A 19,565-nucleotide genomic window follows, 5' to 3' on the forward strand; every position below is an offset into this window, starting at 1 on the left:
AAAGAGAAGGGAAGAGAGAGAGAGAGAGAGAGAGAGAGAGAGAGAGAGAGAGAGAGAGAGAAAGAGAACTCGCGCGCGCGTACGATTAGTTTACTCGCAGCTACTCAGCGGATCAACTCAGAGGCCGTGATTTTTGCGTAAGATCGCTGGAACCGGTGACGAAACGATGATCCAGGGGTCTTCTGTATCTGCACTCCCCGTTTTGACACTCCGTGTATCCCCAGGTCGTATCTGCATTAACCGACAATAGCACGATGCACAAATAATAAAATATGTTTGCCCAAGAAATCTCCCGCGAAGCTGCAAAAGAGAGAAGAAGATATGAGAGGATGTAGTCGCGCGTCTTTTATGGAACGTTTGACAAGACATTTGCATTATCAACGCGAGCTTTATCGGAACTGTTTGCCGAGTGCACACCGACATATCGACCTATCGGTGCGTATGGTATGCGTCGATATCTGATCTAATTATCGTTGCAATCGTCCATTGTCTATAAAACAGTTAGACGGAGGACTATTCGCGTTCTTCATTTCGAGCGAGATCCTACGAGATCTCGCTCCCGCGATTCCGATACTTTAATCTTTGTATATTAACTGAATATTAATTATAAATTATTCGTGTTCGCGATTGTGAGAATATCTTATCTAAAAATCAACATCAGCTTCCGATACAATAAATTTCTTCGCGCGAATCTTTTGATATTAAACTAAAGTCTATATTCTGAATTATCTTTTATTGCTGAAAGCGTCTTTAAAAGAGGCTTATGATCAATCAAAAGGCTTATAAGCCACTTTTAGAGGCGCTTTTAGCGATAAAAGAAAGTCCGAAGTATTATGGGTCTAAATGTCGATACTCGACAGGCAGTATTAAACTGCATGGGCAACTGTGATTATGCTGAGAAATCTCTAAAGATACTTCTGTTTTAAAATGTATCAATACATATGTTTCTAATTGACTCAGTAAAAGGACTATTTCACCGATAATTAGTAAATATTCCACTAATTTTCAATAAAAACACCCTCACTTTACTGCTCCGTTTTATTTCTCGCTAATTTCAACCGGTAAAAGTAAAATTTCATTGCAAAATCTACAAAATTTGTTATGCGCTATACATTCAGGGAAAAAGACATAGTGATGGTAACTACATAATAATATTGTAACTACATAATATTTAAGTATCATGGAGATCATGACTAATCTTGTTGACCGTGAAGATCGGTACTGTCCCTCGAATCGAGAAAAACACGAGTGATAAAGCGAGCAACTGATAATTAGAACACTCTGAGGATTACAGGTAACCGATTGACCGGAAGTAAAGAATCACAATTCTAAATACGCCATTTGCGTCTGTGAATTGAACGTTGTCGCGGGAGGAGGACATCGAGCGTGCAGTATTCCTCACTACTGTCTAAGGCCCAGTTCTCCAGTTAACTTAACTAGCTAGTTATTTCATTGGACTTGATCAATCGCATTTGACATTAAGAAGAGTTAATCAGAATTAATCAATCACTATTGGAATTTAACCAGTAATCAAAATTAAACGGATGTTGTGAAACTTGGCCTAAGTGTTAGAAACGTCGAGTGTCGATTGAATCGGCCGTTTATCCTCACATGGTACAAATTGTCCCAAAATCATCCGAAATGTGTAAAAATATAGTCAAATATAGTCAAATATAACAAATATAGTCTTGAGAAGTGTTCTAAGAGCACTCTGAGCATATTCAGAACGATCTCAGGGCTTTCTACTGTTTCTCTGCATGGAGAGACTTTATAGTGAAACTTACTCTAAGATTTTATAACCAAGGAATAGATTTTGCAGCAACTCATTATCCTTTCATTTCACGTGTGTTATTTATACTTTAGAAACTAAAATGTGCTGTTAAAACACTTGCTATGTTTCCAATGAAAGCTGCTATGTTTCTAGCGAATTTACTACACTGAGAAAAAATGTTTAGTATTTGTAACAATAATCGTCTAAAAAAATAATTATTATAAATTAGGGTCAAGAGAACTATTTTTTTATTAAATTCTACTATAATATTAGTAGTGATAAACTTATATGCATGTTAATACTACCATTTTTGTATTAGAACAACCAAAAGATATAGTTGAGGCCAAAAATAACTTTAATTAGATTAGCCATTTTTTTCTATCTGTGTGTGTTCCTCAGCAAGATGAGCCTTACTGACAGTTTATTCCTGAACTATTAAAAACATAGTAATGTTGATGAAAATTTATATGAAAAAGATATGCTATAATATTCTTAGTACCGGTCTCGTCGTGCGGTTTTCGGACGAGAAACGTTTACCTCATTCGTCCCGATCGGCAGATGCGTCCGTTACTAGAAGATCCTCCTAGATTATTATCTGCGAGGATCTCGCGTCTAGTTGTGGAAAACTTTGAATCGGTGCATCCGAAAAGTTTTAACTAACGCGCGCGAGCACGTGGCACAGTTTATATATTAAATTATGCCGCGCGCGGCGGGCGTGGCGGGCATTCCACCGATAGCATGATCGACAATCGAATCGGATTCCCGGGAAATAGACGTCCCCTGCTCTGAAGTCAGGCTTAGGTCATCACGTGACGATCGACACGTGACGATCGACACGTGACGATCGTTCCCTCAGTGACGTCACCGCGGGGGAGGCTGAGGACGAGAGAGGGAGTTCGACCCGCGAATCGCGGCGCGTTTAAATGGCGAGCCGCGCGCCGCCGCGAACTCAGTTTCTCCATTGCGTCGTAAAAAACGCACTGAAATCCTGCGTTGTTCGTATTATTCGCATATTTTCCTCGTTGCGTGTCGAGAGAAGCTTCTTGAGAGCTTTTTACATTACCGACCGACTGAAGGATTATTGACGTACGCCGCGAAAGAACTTGCGATCGTAAGCCGACAGCCGACACTCGCGGGAGAATCCCGTGGCGAATGTTCGCCTTTTCCTCGACAGATACTTTTTCCTGACATCAAATACTCTAACGAGGCTCTATCTACACGACTGTGATGTCTCCAGGTAGCAGAGAAAACCAAAAGCATCCTTAGAACTGAACACAACTCGAATTTCTCGAGATAACTGACACGCTCCGGCGTCACGTGACTGTCTCGTCTTGCTAGAGGAACAGACTCCCCGATAACCAGACGAGAACGGGGTTCTTCTCTGAGAAGAGTAGTCAACGAAGTAATCATCAAGTGAGTGCAACGCAATGCATTTTTGTTATATTTCTCTTTACCTCTTTACCTTAGTCTCCGTTTTTAAGACGCCTTGTCTTTCGAGGACCCCTACACTCTCTCTTCGATGTGTCCTCGAACTCGCATATTCGAATGTATTGCTTCAATCTGTCCCGGTTTCGTGTGTACAGACTGATTCGCAACTGGCGAATGCACGAGAGGTGGAGGTTACATTCTCGAATTTGAGAAGAAAATTCTCTTGAGAGAAATTATTAATTTTTCGGTTTCTCAAAAATGAAATATCTGAGAGATCTGAACACTAAAATAATTCATAACTGTTCTTAAGAGCGACAGATCTGAAAGTATAAGGATGATTTGTATCTATTTTTAAATTAATTGTTAAGCTATTATTTTAACGAAAAATATGATTTCAGACTTAATTTAACGAAACAAACATAATAAAATCAGGATGACATAAAAATATTAAAATAAAACAAGCTGATATAATATCGAAAAACTCATATCGCGGAAGTTTATATTGCGAAAGAAATTTTCGCTGCCAGTAGTCAGATATAATCTGAATGCCCGAAATTAATAACGAACAATTTGTTTCGCGAAACAGAAGTCGAGTATCAGCAAATTTGATCTTGTTGAATGAAACAATTTATATATATCTAATCAGTTTGTCGAGTCACCGGTTCTAATTCCCGTTTTGAAATTCAGCTTGAAGGAGATTTATTGCAAGCGATTAAACGAGAAGATGCGTTACAACTTCTAACGTATCTTCCTTTGATCGTTCGCAGTAAATTTCTTTGACTACTTTGCCAATTATTGAATGTCTGTAATATTAGCATGTGTATCCGCGACAGAAGATCCGGGGGATCGTAATTCAAACGGGGATTTTTCACGGTCGGCCTTGGATCAAAGAAAATTGCGAAAACTTACACTCGACGCGATTCGCGTCAGTTTCTTATTCGGTTATTGCGTTCGCGTCGACGTTCCATTTTAATTTTACGATCTCGCGCGCGGCATAATTACCTATTCCGTTTCGTCCAGATCTCATAGATCTCACAGACCTTGACGTAAGAGAATGTCATTGTCGAAGCGATAAGCGAAGTTTTGCATCACGTTTATCAATTGATGATCTCTTCTCTCTTGCAAATATGCCGCCTCACGTCGTTCGTCTAACGCTTGTTAATGCAACCAGAGCTATACGGCTACACAAAGAGCGGTGCGTGTTTGTAAAACTGTGAGATATGATTCGCGCGAATTACACGATAAATGTGAATTAGCGCGTCACGTGTTTGTTTCGGAGACGAGACGTGTCGATAAATTTGCGGATTCATTTGCCATTCCATCTCGTTAAATATGAACTTAGCACACCGAGGCAAGATACCAATTTCCAGACGTGTACTTAATACTGAGTATTCTTATTGTTTTGTCTTTAAATATAACTATTTAAACTTACAAAAAGTATAAAATATATTACAAATATATAAATATAAATATAGATATAAAAAACATAAAATATATAATTTAAATATATTGAATACATGTATCTTACGTTAAAGATTTAAATATTTGTATTTAAAGACTGAATAAGAGTTCTAATCATGAGATCTTATTGTTTTGGTTTTTACATATCTCTAAATGAGACTTTAAATTATTTTATATGAGATATATATTTTATGTTAAAATCTTAAAAAAAGAGTTTTAAAAAAGAGTTTAGAATTGCATTTCTCAAAACGTCCTTTTATTAAACGCTGAGGAAAATTTTCCTGAAAACCTATATAATTCTCTATCTAAATATATAATTTATGTTACATATATCATGGATGTTCAGTAAAATTTTCCTCAAAAAGAATGTTTTTCGACTACAATTCAAAATATTCGAATACAATCCAAAATAATAAGAATGTCCAGGAACAAGTACTTGTCCGAAAATTGGTGTGCTTTTACCTTACTTCACTGATGTTTCTATAAGGCAGATGCACGTGAATGGGCGCACGTGAGTCACAAATCTCAGATAAATTGCGACTGAGATCAGATAGATTTGTCACGTTGCTCAATATTTGCGATACTCGTGCAAGCCGTCGGATTTCCTTAGGTTTGCCGCGAATCGCCGGGTAATAAAGAGGCAGATAGAAACGCCGATTCGTTGAATCTCACGGATAAGAACGCGCGTTTGTTCGTCGTTGTACAATCACGAAATGAGCGCTCATTTTTCTCTCCATTCGCAAATGTGTTTTCGCTTTCGGAAACGCGACGGGTTTTGTAAGCAAGTCGTCGGTAACGGCGGCACAATCGGACGGAGTGACGCCAGTCAATCGAACCCACTTGTAGTAATTGCGGCTCCTACGATGAATCATATTAGCTCCATCGACGATCGCACACGTGACTGTTTTCGTCGGCATATTATATACTTTGTACACGTACGATGCGGTGTATTACAGCTCACAATTTATTTTCGCGACATGCAACACTCGCTGCTCTCCTCAAGAGTTTTGCCTGCTGTCCGGGAGAACGTTGCACGCTAAAATAATAAAAACAGAGAAAAAAGGTAAATTTTAGTTAGCGCGACATCGAAATTGGCCGATAAAGAGCTATTGAACCATTTCATATGCACATTAAAACAAGATAAGGAGATTTCATTTTGCTTTGTTATCTTTCTCATTATCCACCGCATTCTTCCGCCCCTTATCTTCTTTATTACCGGTTTCTATCATTATATTCCGCCCGTTCGCAGCACAAAATACACAAGATTCTGTTAGTCCTGTTATCGTTACGTCGGTGCAAGTGAATCGCGCGAATAAAATGAATTGCGGCGCGGAGATGTCGGTGCACTTGAGATCGATTTCGGTGTGACGAGTCGAGCAACAGGCTCGCCAATTAAGAGATAAGATTAATTGGTTGACTCTACTTATTACGCTTGTCTGCATAATTGCAATGATTAATGCACAGTTGACGAACTGTGTGCTGTACGCGGTGCAAATAGCTGGAACGCATCGGAACAGATGGGAGCGTACTCTTCGAGGGAAGATGCGGATTAATTAACCCTCTTATCCGGCAATTCCATGAGCGACGTGCGATTTCACACGTCAAAGAACATAACGAGATCATGAAAGTTACAGCAGAAGCCACGAATACGCGGCGAACGTTCTATCTTTAAGGGATAAACCGGGCCATTCGAGTAAGGAGCGATAAACATTCGGCGAATGTTTTATCTTTAAAAAAGAAATAAGACTGTTTAAACGAACTCCTTAAGATAGCCACCGCGAGTGGTATCGATCGGTACTGGACTGCAAAATCCACAAACGTAATGAAACTGCGGACCTTACATAAAACAAAGACACTAACCGTAGCAGTAATTGCGTTTACACGTAACTCCCCGGCAACATGGGAGACGGCGATCTCATCGCATTCATCGTGTTCATATGAAGGAGCAACGCCGGCAACCCTACCGCGAGAAAAGGCTCGGCCGTTCTTCTTTCGTTCGAACAAACATACCGTTAATTGAAGGAAGTGAGTTGTTGACGCAACGGTGAATTTCGTCGGCGAGGAATGAAGTTCGGTAGTCGCCGAGCCGATTAAATATTCGCTGTGTTAATTGTGTTATTCGTTCGACTCGCGCTCTCAGCTTGACATCTTTTGAAGAAGAAGAATCGCCAGTTTTGCTTGTCGTAACAGTTTTCTTTTCGCCGCACCTCGCACTTGCGAAGGAAAACATGACGTATCTGTACAGTACGTGGTATCTGTACAGGTGACAACTGCACGAGTTTTGTACGTTGAATTGTAATGTATATATTTCTCTTGCCTCTCCAGTTGATGAAACGTTTTAATATCCCCGTTTTCGTTTTTTTTTTGTAGGAAATACAAGTTTAAACGACGATATTTAATTTTAATGTCTTAATTTTATTTGACCAAGGGAGCGCGTACACCCTTGGTGCTTTTTATCTCTTTTTTTTAAGATATTTGTAATATAATGTATATAGTTAGTAGATATTTGTAATATAATGTATATAGTTTAATAAACGATTTTGTAATTATTACAATCAAAGCTTTAGTAAGAAATAATAAAATAATAATAAGATAATCAAATCAAAACTCTAGTTGTAATAACTACGAAATAATTGATTAAACTATACGCATTAATTTTACGTGCAAAACTCGTGCAAATGTGTAACTGCCATCACCATGTCTTTTTCTTCGAGTGGCAGTTGTCCGCGACCGACGACGATTTAGACGGAATCATCCGGCAGATCCGACACGCGAGCGTGTCTCGCGTACATGTCGCGGAACATGTTCCGTTTACGCGACGTCGTGTAATATATTTTTGCGATATATTATTCTTATTTAATAGACGGGTTAAAGACATCCTCGTGACATCAGCAGACGTGGCGGTGGCATCGCCTTGACTGCAATTAGCACGTGGTTCACGGCCAAGTTTAATAGACTCGTTGTCTTCCGTTCGTGAATATTGTTTCCAATCGTCCTCAACCGACGATCTAAGTGTCGGACGATCACGTCGCCACGTGATTACGATTTTAATACAAACAGTTCTTCCGTCACCTCCTCCGTAGGTTAATCAGCATTACGTTAAGTAAGTGGTGCATTGTATTGGCGCGAATTAATGCATCAATTTTGTGCATTTTTGCAGAATGAAGAACGGCAACGGGCCGGCGGACAGCAGGTCGAGCATGGAGGGTTACGTGAATCACGGCATGAGCGGATCTACGAACAACGTGGACTCGTACGGCACCGACATGTACCAGTCTTTCCGTGATTCGCATGAAACACATCGAGGGATTCAAGGCTCCTCGGATTTTATCTGTGAGTATCGGACACGACATCTTTTTTGCGTAGGAGTGTTAAAAGTCCTCGACCGCGCCGGCGAAATGTCGTGGAATCGTGCTCTCGATGACAAATTTGTGCACGGGAAAAGATCTCAGTTCGTGCAACTGAATAGGGATGGGATGAACATTCGAGAAATGATATCTCTGTTATCGCAACCGGAAGTATTCATCCGAGCATTTGGCTGCATTAAAACAATAGTTGCAATAACGGAGAACAGTTGGCTGAGTGGAAACTTCTTACAGGAATTTTTCTGTTTCTACACACGTACACCGGGTCTTAACACTTCTCTTTTTCGATACAGTTTGAAAGGCTGCCAGTGATCCAACGAGGGGAAATAATTTCTGGGAATTAATCAATAAAAACAAGTTCTCGTATTGGACCATTGGCTTCGTTCCAAATCGCACCGAGAAAAGTGTTCAAATCGTCTTGAAATCAAGTGTATACGTGTGCAGCACCACCGCCAAGTTGTAAACGGAATACAAGTGTGATTGTATAAATTTCAAATGTAAGAAGTATGGATTGGTGATACGCGTATTCCTGGTGAATATCGCGCTCGGAAAGAAAATCGCAGTTCGTGCAACTTAATAGGATACCAGATGAAAATTCGACGATAAAAAATTATAGCTCTGTTACCGCAATCAGAAATATTTGTCTGAATATTTTCAGCTGTATTAAAACTTGATTGCAAAACTAAAAACAATTGCAAGAATGTTCCAACTCACAAGTTTATAAGGTATTGTCTTAAAGATGTCTTAAAGATGTCTTAAAGACGCCCTAAAGACGTCTTATGTCTCGATTTTGGACATTTGTGCTATCTGGGAACCCACAAAATCACAATTTTTTAGTTTTTTTTACTAGAGTGGGTAATTCATACATACGTCTTTCTACATAACAGAAAAGATCCAAGCTTTAGAGATATCTAAAATTAAATAAAAAACAATTTTTAATTGGTACTAGTTGAATCTTTTTTAGCTACTTCTTAAGGGTTAAGCTTGTCGATGAACATCACTGAAGAGAAGAAAATTGATTATGCTTGACTTCTTGAATGATTACGAAGAATCTCAGCGCTATATTTTTTAAATTATATATCAAATTTTCACCTTTATTTTCCTTGAAACGTGCTTCATGTGAGTTGGATCGTTATTGCATAACTATGGCCAATTGACTGAGAATAGAAACTGAATAGGCTAAATAGAATTTTCCTACAAGAATTTTTTTGTTTTTACAATCGAGCTTTTTATCTGATACTTATTCTTATCAGAATAAATATCACAAACTTACTTGAAATTATTATAATATTATTAAAAAAATAGTAATGTTGAAAATTTATATGAAAAAACTGTAATATTCTCTCCGTGACACAGATTTAAAATTTAAATAATATGAATTGATGGTTCACGCTCACGTCAAGGATACCGCCACTCAGGAGTGAGTGGCCTACGATAAAATTCGCGAACAGCAGAGCAGACACGCAATATAATGTATTTTATGAAATCGACGGCAACTTTGCGTGCAATTTCGTGCTTCCTATGCCTCGTACATGTGACAATAACGCGAAAATTCTTGCTCAATCTCAATCTCGCGGACAAACAGCCCTGAATCATCTTCGTTATATTGGCGATTCATGTGACTCGATCATGCGATCAAGATACAAAGTGTGTGAGACGCCGTCGGGAGTACGATTGAAAAGTCTGAGATGGTATTCGCGACTTCTCGCGCGACGATTCGCGAGTTCACGAGTTCGCAAACGGTCGTGCTGATCATATTTCAACAGGAAACTTATTGAAAATGACCTTCGCGTGTTACGGAGCCACGAAGTTTGCATTATTGAGGATTCTAATTTGTTCGGTAGTTACGACAATTGAAAAGATAAGGACTACCTCGCGACTTGTTAGCCCCGTCAGTCGTGATTAATGCGATTTAATCGTTATCGGCAAAACAAACTCACGGTTTGCAAATCTTATAAATAATCTCTTAAGCTTGAAATAAATGATAACGGTCGTTTCACTCTCACAAATTCGCCACGCAACACTACAGCGTCAGTTGACGTGAAATTTCAGCGAAAAATTGATCGTAGTTATGCAAAAATAATTTAACCAGATGGTACATGGAATACGTTTCGTAAAAAATTAAAATAAAGAGCCGTAGTAGTTGTTACTTAAAATTCGCTTCAAATGAGATATTCAGATTTGAATTTAAAGTTAGATGTAAATCTTTCAGAGAGAGAGCTAAATCGCAATTATAAATGTAATGTAATAAATGCATTAGTAACGGATATATTGCGTGATTCAAGTAAAAAATTCAAGGCTGACTCTAAATCCATATCTGAGTATCTCATGTGGGACAAATTTCAAGTAATGACTATTAATATGGGCCAAAAATTTGATATGTGATTTAAAAAGTAATGGATAGCTAGATATTTAGTAATTTTTTGCAATCGTTCAATATTATTTTCGCAAAAAATAAAAATTGTTTTTTAATTAATTTCATACGACGATTTATTTCATAGAGCTTGTACCTTGTTTCGTGTATATACAGAAAAATTTAAAAATAATAAGTTTGTGAGTTGAGTTATTTTTGTATAACTATGGCCAATTCTCAAACGGACCGATCGGAGGCAGACTTGAAATATGAGGCAAGCTTATAAATTACATGATAGGAATATTCCTCGCTTATCGAGTTGATGAGATTATTTTATATAACTTAAACATGAACAGCCGTTTTATTGTTGATTGTTTTGATCTTTAACGTCATCATGTGCTTCTAATATATTCGCACGGAAAAAAAAGGATCAGTTGAGTTAACATGACAATAACACGACCAAGTACAAACTAAGAATCGAGTTTAGTTCATAAGAATCGGAAATTCTTCACTAAAACACGTTTTCTTTTACTAAAACGTGGTCAATTGTGCTATTATCATGTTAATTTAACCAATCTTTTTCTCCGTGCGACATCGGAAATTCCGCGCGTACCGTGAAAAATTAAGAAAAGAAATCATTAAAACATGTCCATTGAAATTCTGGAGTTGTAGAGCCTACATTCGGCGATGTGTAACGAACTACGAGATGGTAACGAGACAACGTGCACTATTACAATTCATGTACGTCGTTAATGATTTTATTTCACGGGACTGGTTCGCCTTCCTTGACGTGGTGCGCAAATCGTCCTTGGGAGGAACGAACCGCACGTCCCGGCACGTGCCTGGAAGTGCATGTTATTTTTTTCTTGTCTTCCTTTCAATGAGAGACGATAAATCCAATGCACTGTCCGTATGATATGCGCGTATGTTGTCCTTGTCACCGTCGGCAAGGCGCGTTTTTGCGTACACGAAATTATTTATGGGTCAACCGTGTGCTCGCCGAATGGCGCGACAAGTGCGAATCCCTGTGTGTTGAGAGTACATGAGAGTTACGAGTCACGATAAAGTTTGGTCAACTGTGAAGGGAACGGTTTGTTAAGAAAACTGGATCGCTCTTATTTACCTTGGAAGAGGATTCAAAATATTCAAAATATTCATAGATTCGTTAAACATGTCTTAGGCCGTAGTAACAGTTGTCACTAGAAATTTGTCTCACTTGAGGTACTCCGATTCTTATTTCGAGTCAGATGCAAGTTTTTCAAATAAACTATAATATATATGACATTTATATCGATAATTATGTACTATTCAACGAGAAAACTCTTATCTAACTCTGAATTCAAACCTGAGTACCTTGCTTGAGACGAGTTTTAAGTAATAACTATTAATACGAGCTTTAGACCCGCAGTAATAGTCATTACTTGAAACTTATCTTACATGAGATACTCAGATCTGAATTTCAAGTTATATCAGAGTTTTTCGTTTGAATTGTACAATATTCGTGATATTATATTTGTAATTAAAATTCAGCTGAAAAATTTACACCTAACTCTAACTTCAAATCTGAGTATCTCTTACCTGAGGCAGTTTCAAGTAATGACTATTAATATAGGTCTCAGACTTATTAACACGAGTCTAAATGACCTAAATTTCCAATGATTCAATACGGGGAATCAATCGGTGTGTGTTAAATAAACGAGTAATCTCTTGGCTGCAATGGAACTTGGATTTTAAAGACCTTTTTTTGAAAACAAAAGTATTATTATATTACGCATGTAAGGTAAACTTGTATGTAAGATGGAGTGTAGAAGTGAAACCGACATGTTGTCCAATCTTGATCTTCTCCCTCGACACCTGACTCAATGTCGTGGAGAATAAGAAGATGCGGGTTCTCGCTCCTGCATTCACTCATTACACTAAAACGCCACGTACAAACGACTACATTGTATGTAAGATTATTGTTTGCTGTGTCAACAGTGATCGAAGAACCAGGGGATGACGAGGTTAAGCAGAAGGAAGGTCTCCTGAGAACGGCGTTGCAATACACGAAGCGCCGTGTCAGGGCCACGTGCACGAAGAAAACCCTTTACAAGAGGTTGCCGATCTTGAGCTGGCTGCCAAGGTACAATGGTCAAGATGCACTCGGAGATCTGGTTGCCGGAATTACCGTGGGCCTCACCGTCATTCCTCAGTCGCTAGCGTACTCGAACGTCGCCGGTTTACCGCCGCAGGTGCGCAAAGAGATCTTTATCGCTCGCTCAACGACTCACGAGGGATTACGTGGAGGGTTACATCAAGCTTACGTCGCAGCAGTCATAGTGGATGCAATTTAAAGGAAGATAATCTTCAATTTATCCGAGATTAATTGAGTTTTTCTTTTTTTTTCAACGGATGATTCTTTCGAAAGAGCTGCAGTTTTCTGGTTCAAAGAAATAGTACAGAAATAGAAGAGTTATTTGTGAACTAATCTTTGATAAGGATTTAATTTATGATGATTTTAACTCGACACGTATCACCTCTTCGTTAAACAGTGATAACAGATGGAGTTTTTAGATACCCTCTCATAGCCTGTTGCTTTTTTGTTTCAGTATGGGTTATACGGTAGCTTTCTGTGTTGCTTCATCTACGTAATTTTCGGATCCTGCAAAGACATACCCATGGGACCTACTGCCATTGTTTCATTGTTGACTTACCAAACAGTGTCCCACTTGGATGATCCAGTGCCGCACGCGATTTTATTATGTTTCATAGCCGGGGTCGTAGAGCTAATCATGGGTATATTTGGCCTTGGTAAGTCAATATTTCAATAATTTGTTAATATCAGTGCTAATCCTCTAGACCGCATGAAGATACTTTTTTCTAAAGTACTTATCTACATACGGTTTGCGAAGTAACGAGCAAAATAAAGATCGCTACGTATGGAAGGAATGGAGAGTACCTTTTTCCGTTCCAGGATTTTTGATCGATTTCGTATCCGGACCGGTGAGCTCTGGTTTTACATCAGCTGTAGCTCTGATAATTATCACATCGCAAGTTAAAGATATCCTCGGCATCTCCGCCAAGGGTGCTCAGTTCCTCGAGATGTGGCAGAGCATCGCTGCGAACATACAGGATACGTCAGCGTGGGACGCTGCTCTTGGAGCATCCTGCATAGCACTGCTCCTAATCCTGAGGGTAATTATACAATATTTTCTATTCTTTTACGAGAGCACAGAAAAACTTTATCCTTTTCTTTTTTAACGCACTGTTATTAATATAAATTTTGATTTTATCAAATTATTCAGATACAGATTTAACGTATGTGGGATTATAATGAGATGTATGGGTTGTAGTTACTGGCTTCGTGTAACATCGGACCAGAAAACGAAGAACTTCGTACTACAAAACACCGTGTTGTGAACAAGATCCTCTGGCTGATCAGCACTTCGCGAAACGCGCTGTTAGTAGTACTCTGCGGATGCTTGGGCTACAGCTTTCAAACTGAATCGCCTGTCAAGCTAATTGGTATGAGAATTCAATGTTGCAAATAAACTTTATCTTTCTGAAAAAAAGAGTAGCTCATCTATTTTTGAACACTATAATTTTGAGTGATTTAAATATGTAAGTTCTTCTCCCTCTTTCTCTCTCTCTTTCTTCAGAATGTTCTGAAACATTAATGTAATCGTACGGAATAGTTCGTGAAGTTTACGGCGCGAAATTAATTTTTACTAAGCTCGGTCAATAAGTATTCACGTTTTCATAATTGTACACGGCAAAACGTCTATATATTCAGTGGTTATTATTGAAAAGTCGGATCAAATTACAAAATCTCTTATATTGCAGGATATATACCGGGAGGTATGCCCACGGTGCAAATTCCTCCGTTTGGATACATGAAAGATGACAACACGACGGTCACGTTCATCGACATGCTCGGCAATTTGAGCAGCGGCATTCTCGTTTTACCACTCATTTCTCTGATGGAAGATATCGCTATTTGCAAAGCTTTTGGTGAGTAGAACGTACTTTGGTAAAAACTGATAAAAACTCCTCGTTCCCGCTATTTCATAATTTTATACTAGAAACAGATTAAACATCGTGTGAAATTTACTTTTTCGACACGTGAGAAATAGTTCGGCTCTTAAGATAGTTGGTGCGATTAAGATAGTTGTTACATGAGATCTTTACGCTTGACAGCTAATGGGAAATCGGTAGACGCGACGCAGGAGCTGATAGCGATTGGCATGTCGAATATTGGAAATGCCTTTGTACAAGCTTTCCCGGGCACAGGATCTCTCAGCAGGAGTGCGGTAAACAATGCTTCCGGCGTCAGAACACCGTTCGGTGGTATCTACACCGGTGAGTTACCAGCGCGTGGTGTGCTTGCGGTTCTTGTAAATTAATTCTACTAGCATGCGAATCGTTTGAGTCGAAAATCGACGAAAATCGAGAGCGAGGAAGAATCATGAATAACGTCTTGCGCAGAATTTCTGGAATTTTCATTGTCATTGAATTTTTCTTGAACGAGACGAGTGGCAAGTGATTTTCCTTTAATTCACTTTTTCTAACAAAAAACAGACTATACTTTAGCGTTTAGCATAAATTTCCATTCTTCGCACGATCGCACAAGCATTGAAATCGTTGGTTTCAGGTACACTGGTGATTTTAGCCCTGCTGTTCCTTACTCCGTACTTCAGTTATATTCCGCGCGCCACTTTAGCGGCTATTATTATAGCCGCGGTCATCTTCATGGTCGAAGTCAAGGTGGTGAAGCCGATGTGGAGGACAAAAAGTAAGTGCACTCTTCTGACATGAGAAATGCCGGCGTTGAATACGCCACGAGTGAATTATTTCTCCGTGTTTCAGAATCAGATCTGATCCCGGGGCTAGGCACGTTCATCGCGTGTCTGGTCTTGCAGCTGGAGATCGGTATCCTTTGCGGAGTCGGATTAAATATTATCTTCATTCTGTATCATGCCGCCAGACCGAAAATATCTGTGGAGAAACTCACGGTGATTATCCATTTGTTGTCAGATCTTAAAGAATTACTATAAATTTTCCGTGTCGCGATTATAAATTTCAGAAATCCAAAATTATGAATTTCGAAAATGTCAAATTAACGATGATGCAGCAGTGTGCCTTAATCACATATAAATCAATCAATATTACAGATTCATTAAGTACAAATTGATTAAGTATAAATTCACGATGTAACACGAGAAAGAAATGTTTGGTTGGATTAATCAGATTTCTAGCGAGATATGTACGAATGAAAAAATTCCAGTTGAAGTTACCAAAGTTCTATTAAGAATACCAGAAATCTTGTTAACTCAAAGAGAAGAGACAGAATTTCTGGTCCGCTTATGTTTCACAAAAAAATAATTAATCCAACTAAATTTCATTTTTTGTGAACGTTACACAACCAGCATTTGCTGGGACATAATTACGAACTTCACAAGACCGGTCGAAGACTGATCAGTCGTTTCTTCCGACAGACTAATCGCGGAATCGAATACTTGATGCTGACGCCCGATCGCTGCTTGATATTCCCATCTGTGGACTATGTTCGTAATCTGGTGACCAAGTACAGCCAGCGTGCTGGAAACGTCGCGACACCCGTGGTGATCGACTGCTCGCACATCTACGGCGCGGACTTCACGGCTGCCATGGTGATCGAGACCTTGACGAAGGACTTCGCTGGCCGTGGCCAGCCGCTCTTCTTCTACAACCTGAAACCCTCGGTATACGCCGTCTTCGAGGGTGTCGAACCCACGGACTTTGTCGTCTATTACACTCAGGAAGCGTTGGACGACCTGCTGAACGAGAGAGGCTATCAAAAGCAGATCAAATAACAGCGGTCACGCAGCCGCAATGGTCAGACGCGTGATTGTGGAAAGTGCGCAGGCACTTTGGAGCCGTTCATCAAGACTGTCAACGAGATACAACAGCTGGTTACCAAACGCGCGACACATATGAAGGCAGTATTCGTAGAGAGGTAGCAGGGAAGCCATGGGGATGATGTAGAGTAACAACACGACTGCGAAACTCACGATCGTGGCAGAGATGGACGTCGGCGGGACGATAAATCGCGAATGTTATCGGCCCATCTTATCAACCACTCTGTTGCCTCAACGATCAAAGCGATTTTGGCGAATGGTTGGCGAATGCACGGCGAGCGAAAAGAACGATTTCGCGGTTATTTCCGGACAGCACGTTACTGGGAGACCACTGGGAGACAGAGTTAGTGCGCTATCTTGAAATCACCGCGGAAGCAGCGGATCTGCAAAGTGACTTATACATACACGTATGTATTATGTATTTATATATCGTCGTTGACTCGGCGATATTTCGTGCGTGCGGGCGTTTTCGTGCGCGAACTCACATACCCTCTGAATTTTTTGGAGCAAAAAGTGACAATATTTTCACTCGAGGCGATAGCGAAAATATTGTATCTGTAAATATTGTATCACTCAAAATCACAAGAGTGAATGTTTCACTCAAGGTTAGAGCGGATGTTCTGATTGATTGGAGTGACTATGCTTCCCCGGTGGTGGGATGCATCTCTTCAATTTCGAGCGAAAATATTCACTCGAGGATTCAGAGTGGAGAATTCACTTTACAGGCGTGAAAAATAACTCGTATTCGAGTTCCGGCAATCACTTTACTTTGGAGAAATTTGGAGAGCAGATTTCGTTATTTAAAGAAATATCGTGTATCTTCGTATTCAGCCCGCACTTTCCGATGATTCGCGCAACTCGACGCGCTAATAATGCAAACGCGTCGGGGTCGATAAGCAGTGCACGCGGAAGATATCGCCGATCTAATATCTGATAAAGACAGTATTCAATGTACGTTTATAAGCGAGGGTTCCTACGCGATGTGTGTACTTTAGCGGCTGAATATCAAGTAATTTCGATTCGCCACTCGGTTATTAATTCGTGCAACGTCAGTAATCGCAGATAACAACGCGAATACCGGAGCGCGAATGTATCTCGAAGTATGACACTGCTGCCACTGTACGCCTCGAAAAGGAAGAACTGAGGCGCATTCGAAGCAGTTTTTCCAAATACGATAAAAGAAATAACTCCAAATGAGGAAGTTATTTGCACAAAACAGAAGTTCAAGAAACGTCAGAAAGATTGAGAGCCGATTTTACAACAGTAGCTTAGACTTAAATTTGAGTTCAAGCTCTGTTTAAATATTGCAAGTACATTGCTAGAATAGAGTTTGAACTGAAATCTAAGTTTAAACTATTGCTATTGAAAAATCGATTCTTAAGGAGAACGTCTTTTCCATTATTAATAAGCGTTGCTTTAAACTTGTCCCACGTGACATACTCAGATTTGAATTTAAAGTTATATTTAAATTTAAAGTTATATTTAAAGTTATATTTAAAATTCGAGTTTTGTGCTCGAATCATATAATATGTATTGCGTTTGTAATTCAGGCAAACTCGCATTAAAACCTAAATCCAGATCTGCGTATCTCACCTGAAGTGAGTTTCATGTAACGACTATTAATACGTGTCTTCAACTGTCGTTTCGCTCGAATATTCCTCGTGAGCTCAACGCGGCAAAACGCGAGTCTATATATTCTCACATCGATATTCAGTTTTTTATATTTAAGATCTTCATATTATAATTTAAGATAAAATCCTGGCGTGTGTATGAAGAAGATTTCGCGCATTCGTACGTTCCTACGTGCGCTACTTTGCAGCACAGATGGAATTCTCTGTCTGGAAACATTTGTATATAACTATAATAAGTTCTTCGAGAACAATACTGTGATAATTTTATAAAGAACGTCTAACGCGGACGAAATCGCGATCAAGAGATAATGGTCCTTCGGCAATCGCAATTTCTTCCTTGGTGGACTGCGGGACGATGTTGTTTCGTGAATGCTCACGAAACGCTGTTATTACCGATTCGCGACGCGACTTACGCGGGTGTAAGCGCGCAACGAGAGCGCTTTCCTTGTGGATTAAGAGGGCGAGAAAGAGAAGCAGATTTTCTGTAAGAGAGAGGCCTCTATCAGGCCGAGTGCTCGTGTAGATGTCTAACATCAAGGGCTTTAACGAGAGACAGAAATTTTCACATCTTTTTTGCAATAATAAAAAGAATCCTCATTGTTGAAAGGTGTTTGAATTCAGTGCGGTCTGTCGCCTCGTCGAAACAACGCCGATCGTTAATTGTATATTATACATGTAGTTAGAATTTTACGATTACTCGTTTTAAAAAAAAAAGGAAAAGACATGCATTGTTCCGAAAACTCAAAAATTCTGAAATTCAGAAACTGGAATAAGTTACCAAAAAATCACAATATTGAAATTCGATTACTGAACTAATATCACGAAATTCAATTTTTCCGATGTGTATCAAGAGAAAAAAATGTTTAAAAAACAAAGAATACTTATTCGGTGGATAGGAATAACATATTCTCTTCTTTTTTGTTTGAATAAACGATTGTTTTCATGAAAAGCCAGTTTTAGGAAAATGTGCATTTTCATATTTGAAAAAAATTTTTTTTCTTTACTATAGAAGTATATATATCAAGAATAAGTATGTTGTTAGTAATCGTCGAATAAATATTTATCTTTTAGATATTTCTTTTTCAGTGTATATAATTATCCCAAGCTTATGTTAAAAGCTTAAATACTTCTATGTAAAGAGCAAAACAACAAGAACGTACAGGATTGATTGCGCGCTCGAGCACTGATACTTTTGCCTTACGACCCCTTTTAGAAACATTTTTTCAATTTCGATACATTTATTCCGAGACAATGCATGTCCACAAAAAAAATTACTTCTTAGAATATTGTTGCGACGCACAACGAGGCGGATTATTTTTTGCCGGCGATCGAGATCACCTGCGGCTCGATAACGTCGACAGAGAAAACCACGGGTCGCTGATCGATGGATCTGTGAACGGTTGAACGATGTACTTATGCTTACGCATCCGTGCGGCGTCCTCAATTTTATACGATTAATACATAAGAAAATAACCCAAGGGAAAGTAGTTGTTATTCGTAACTGACCTCACCCCCGCCGACCACCGTTGTATACATATATAGGTCGATCTTGCGCTTATCGCTCGTCGCGAGCGGCACGAGCGGATTGAGGCTTGCCACCCTTCTCCTCTCTCTCTCTCTCTCTCTCTCTCTCTCTCTCTCTCTCTCTCTCTCTCTCTCTCTCTCTCTCTCTCTCTCTCT

The 19,565-nt window shown here is 39.3% G+C and overlaps 1 protein-coding gene across 3 annotated transcripts in view; it reads left to right on the plus strand.

The window, feature by feature from the left end:
- LOC116848540 (sodium-independent sulfate anion transporter) overlaps positions 1-19,363 on the plus strand; it is a 25,028-nt gene extending 5,665 nt beyond the window's left edge. The window contains exons 1-11 of one of the 3 annotated variants that reach the window (XM_032824733.1): positions 2,712-3,184; positions 7,821-7,993; positions 12,356-12,609; positions 12,967-13,168; positions 13,332-13,552; positions 13,711-13,882; positions 14,201-14,368; positions 14,555-14,716; positions 15,009-15,149; positions 15,224-15,369; positions 15,853-19,363. In XM_032824733.1, the coding sequence (XP_032680624.1) occupies positions 7,822-7,993; positions 12,356-12,609; positions 12,967-13,168; positions 13,332-13,552; positions 13,711-13,882; positions 14,201-14,368; positions 14,555-14,716; positions 15,009-15,149; positions 15,224-15,369; positions 15,853-16,209 (1,995 nt within the window). In that variant the 5' untranslated portion in view covers positions 2,712-3,184; position 7,821 and the 3' untranslated portion in view covers positions 16,210-19,363. Of the gene's footprint in view, positions 1-2,711; positions 3,185-7,820; positions 7,994-12,355; positions 12,610-12,966; positions 13,169-13,331; positions 13,553-13,710; positions 13,883-14,200; positions 14,369-14,554; positions 14,717-15,008; positions 15,154-15,223; positions 15,370-15,852 lie in introns of those variants that run through there. The other 2 variants (XM_032824751.1, XM_032824741.1) reach the window with 2 other exon arrangements.
- Positions 19,364-19,565: the final 202 nt, after the last annotated feature.

The sequence above is a fragment of the Odontomachus brunneus genome, unplaced genomic scaffold (genome assembly GCF_010583005.1).
Source record: "Odontomachus brunneus isolate Ranch 3 - 2012 unplaced genomic scaffold, Obru_v1 Obru_scaffold_005, whole genome shotgun sequence".
Taxonomy (NCBI): Eukaryota; Metazoa; Arthropoda; class Insecta; order Hymenoptera; family Formicidae; genus Odontomachus; species Odontomachus brunneus.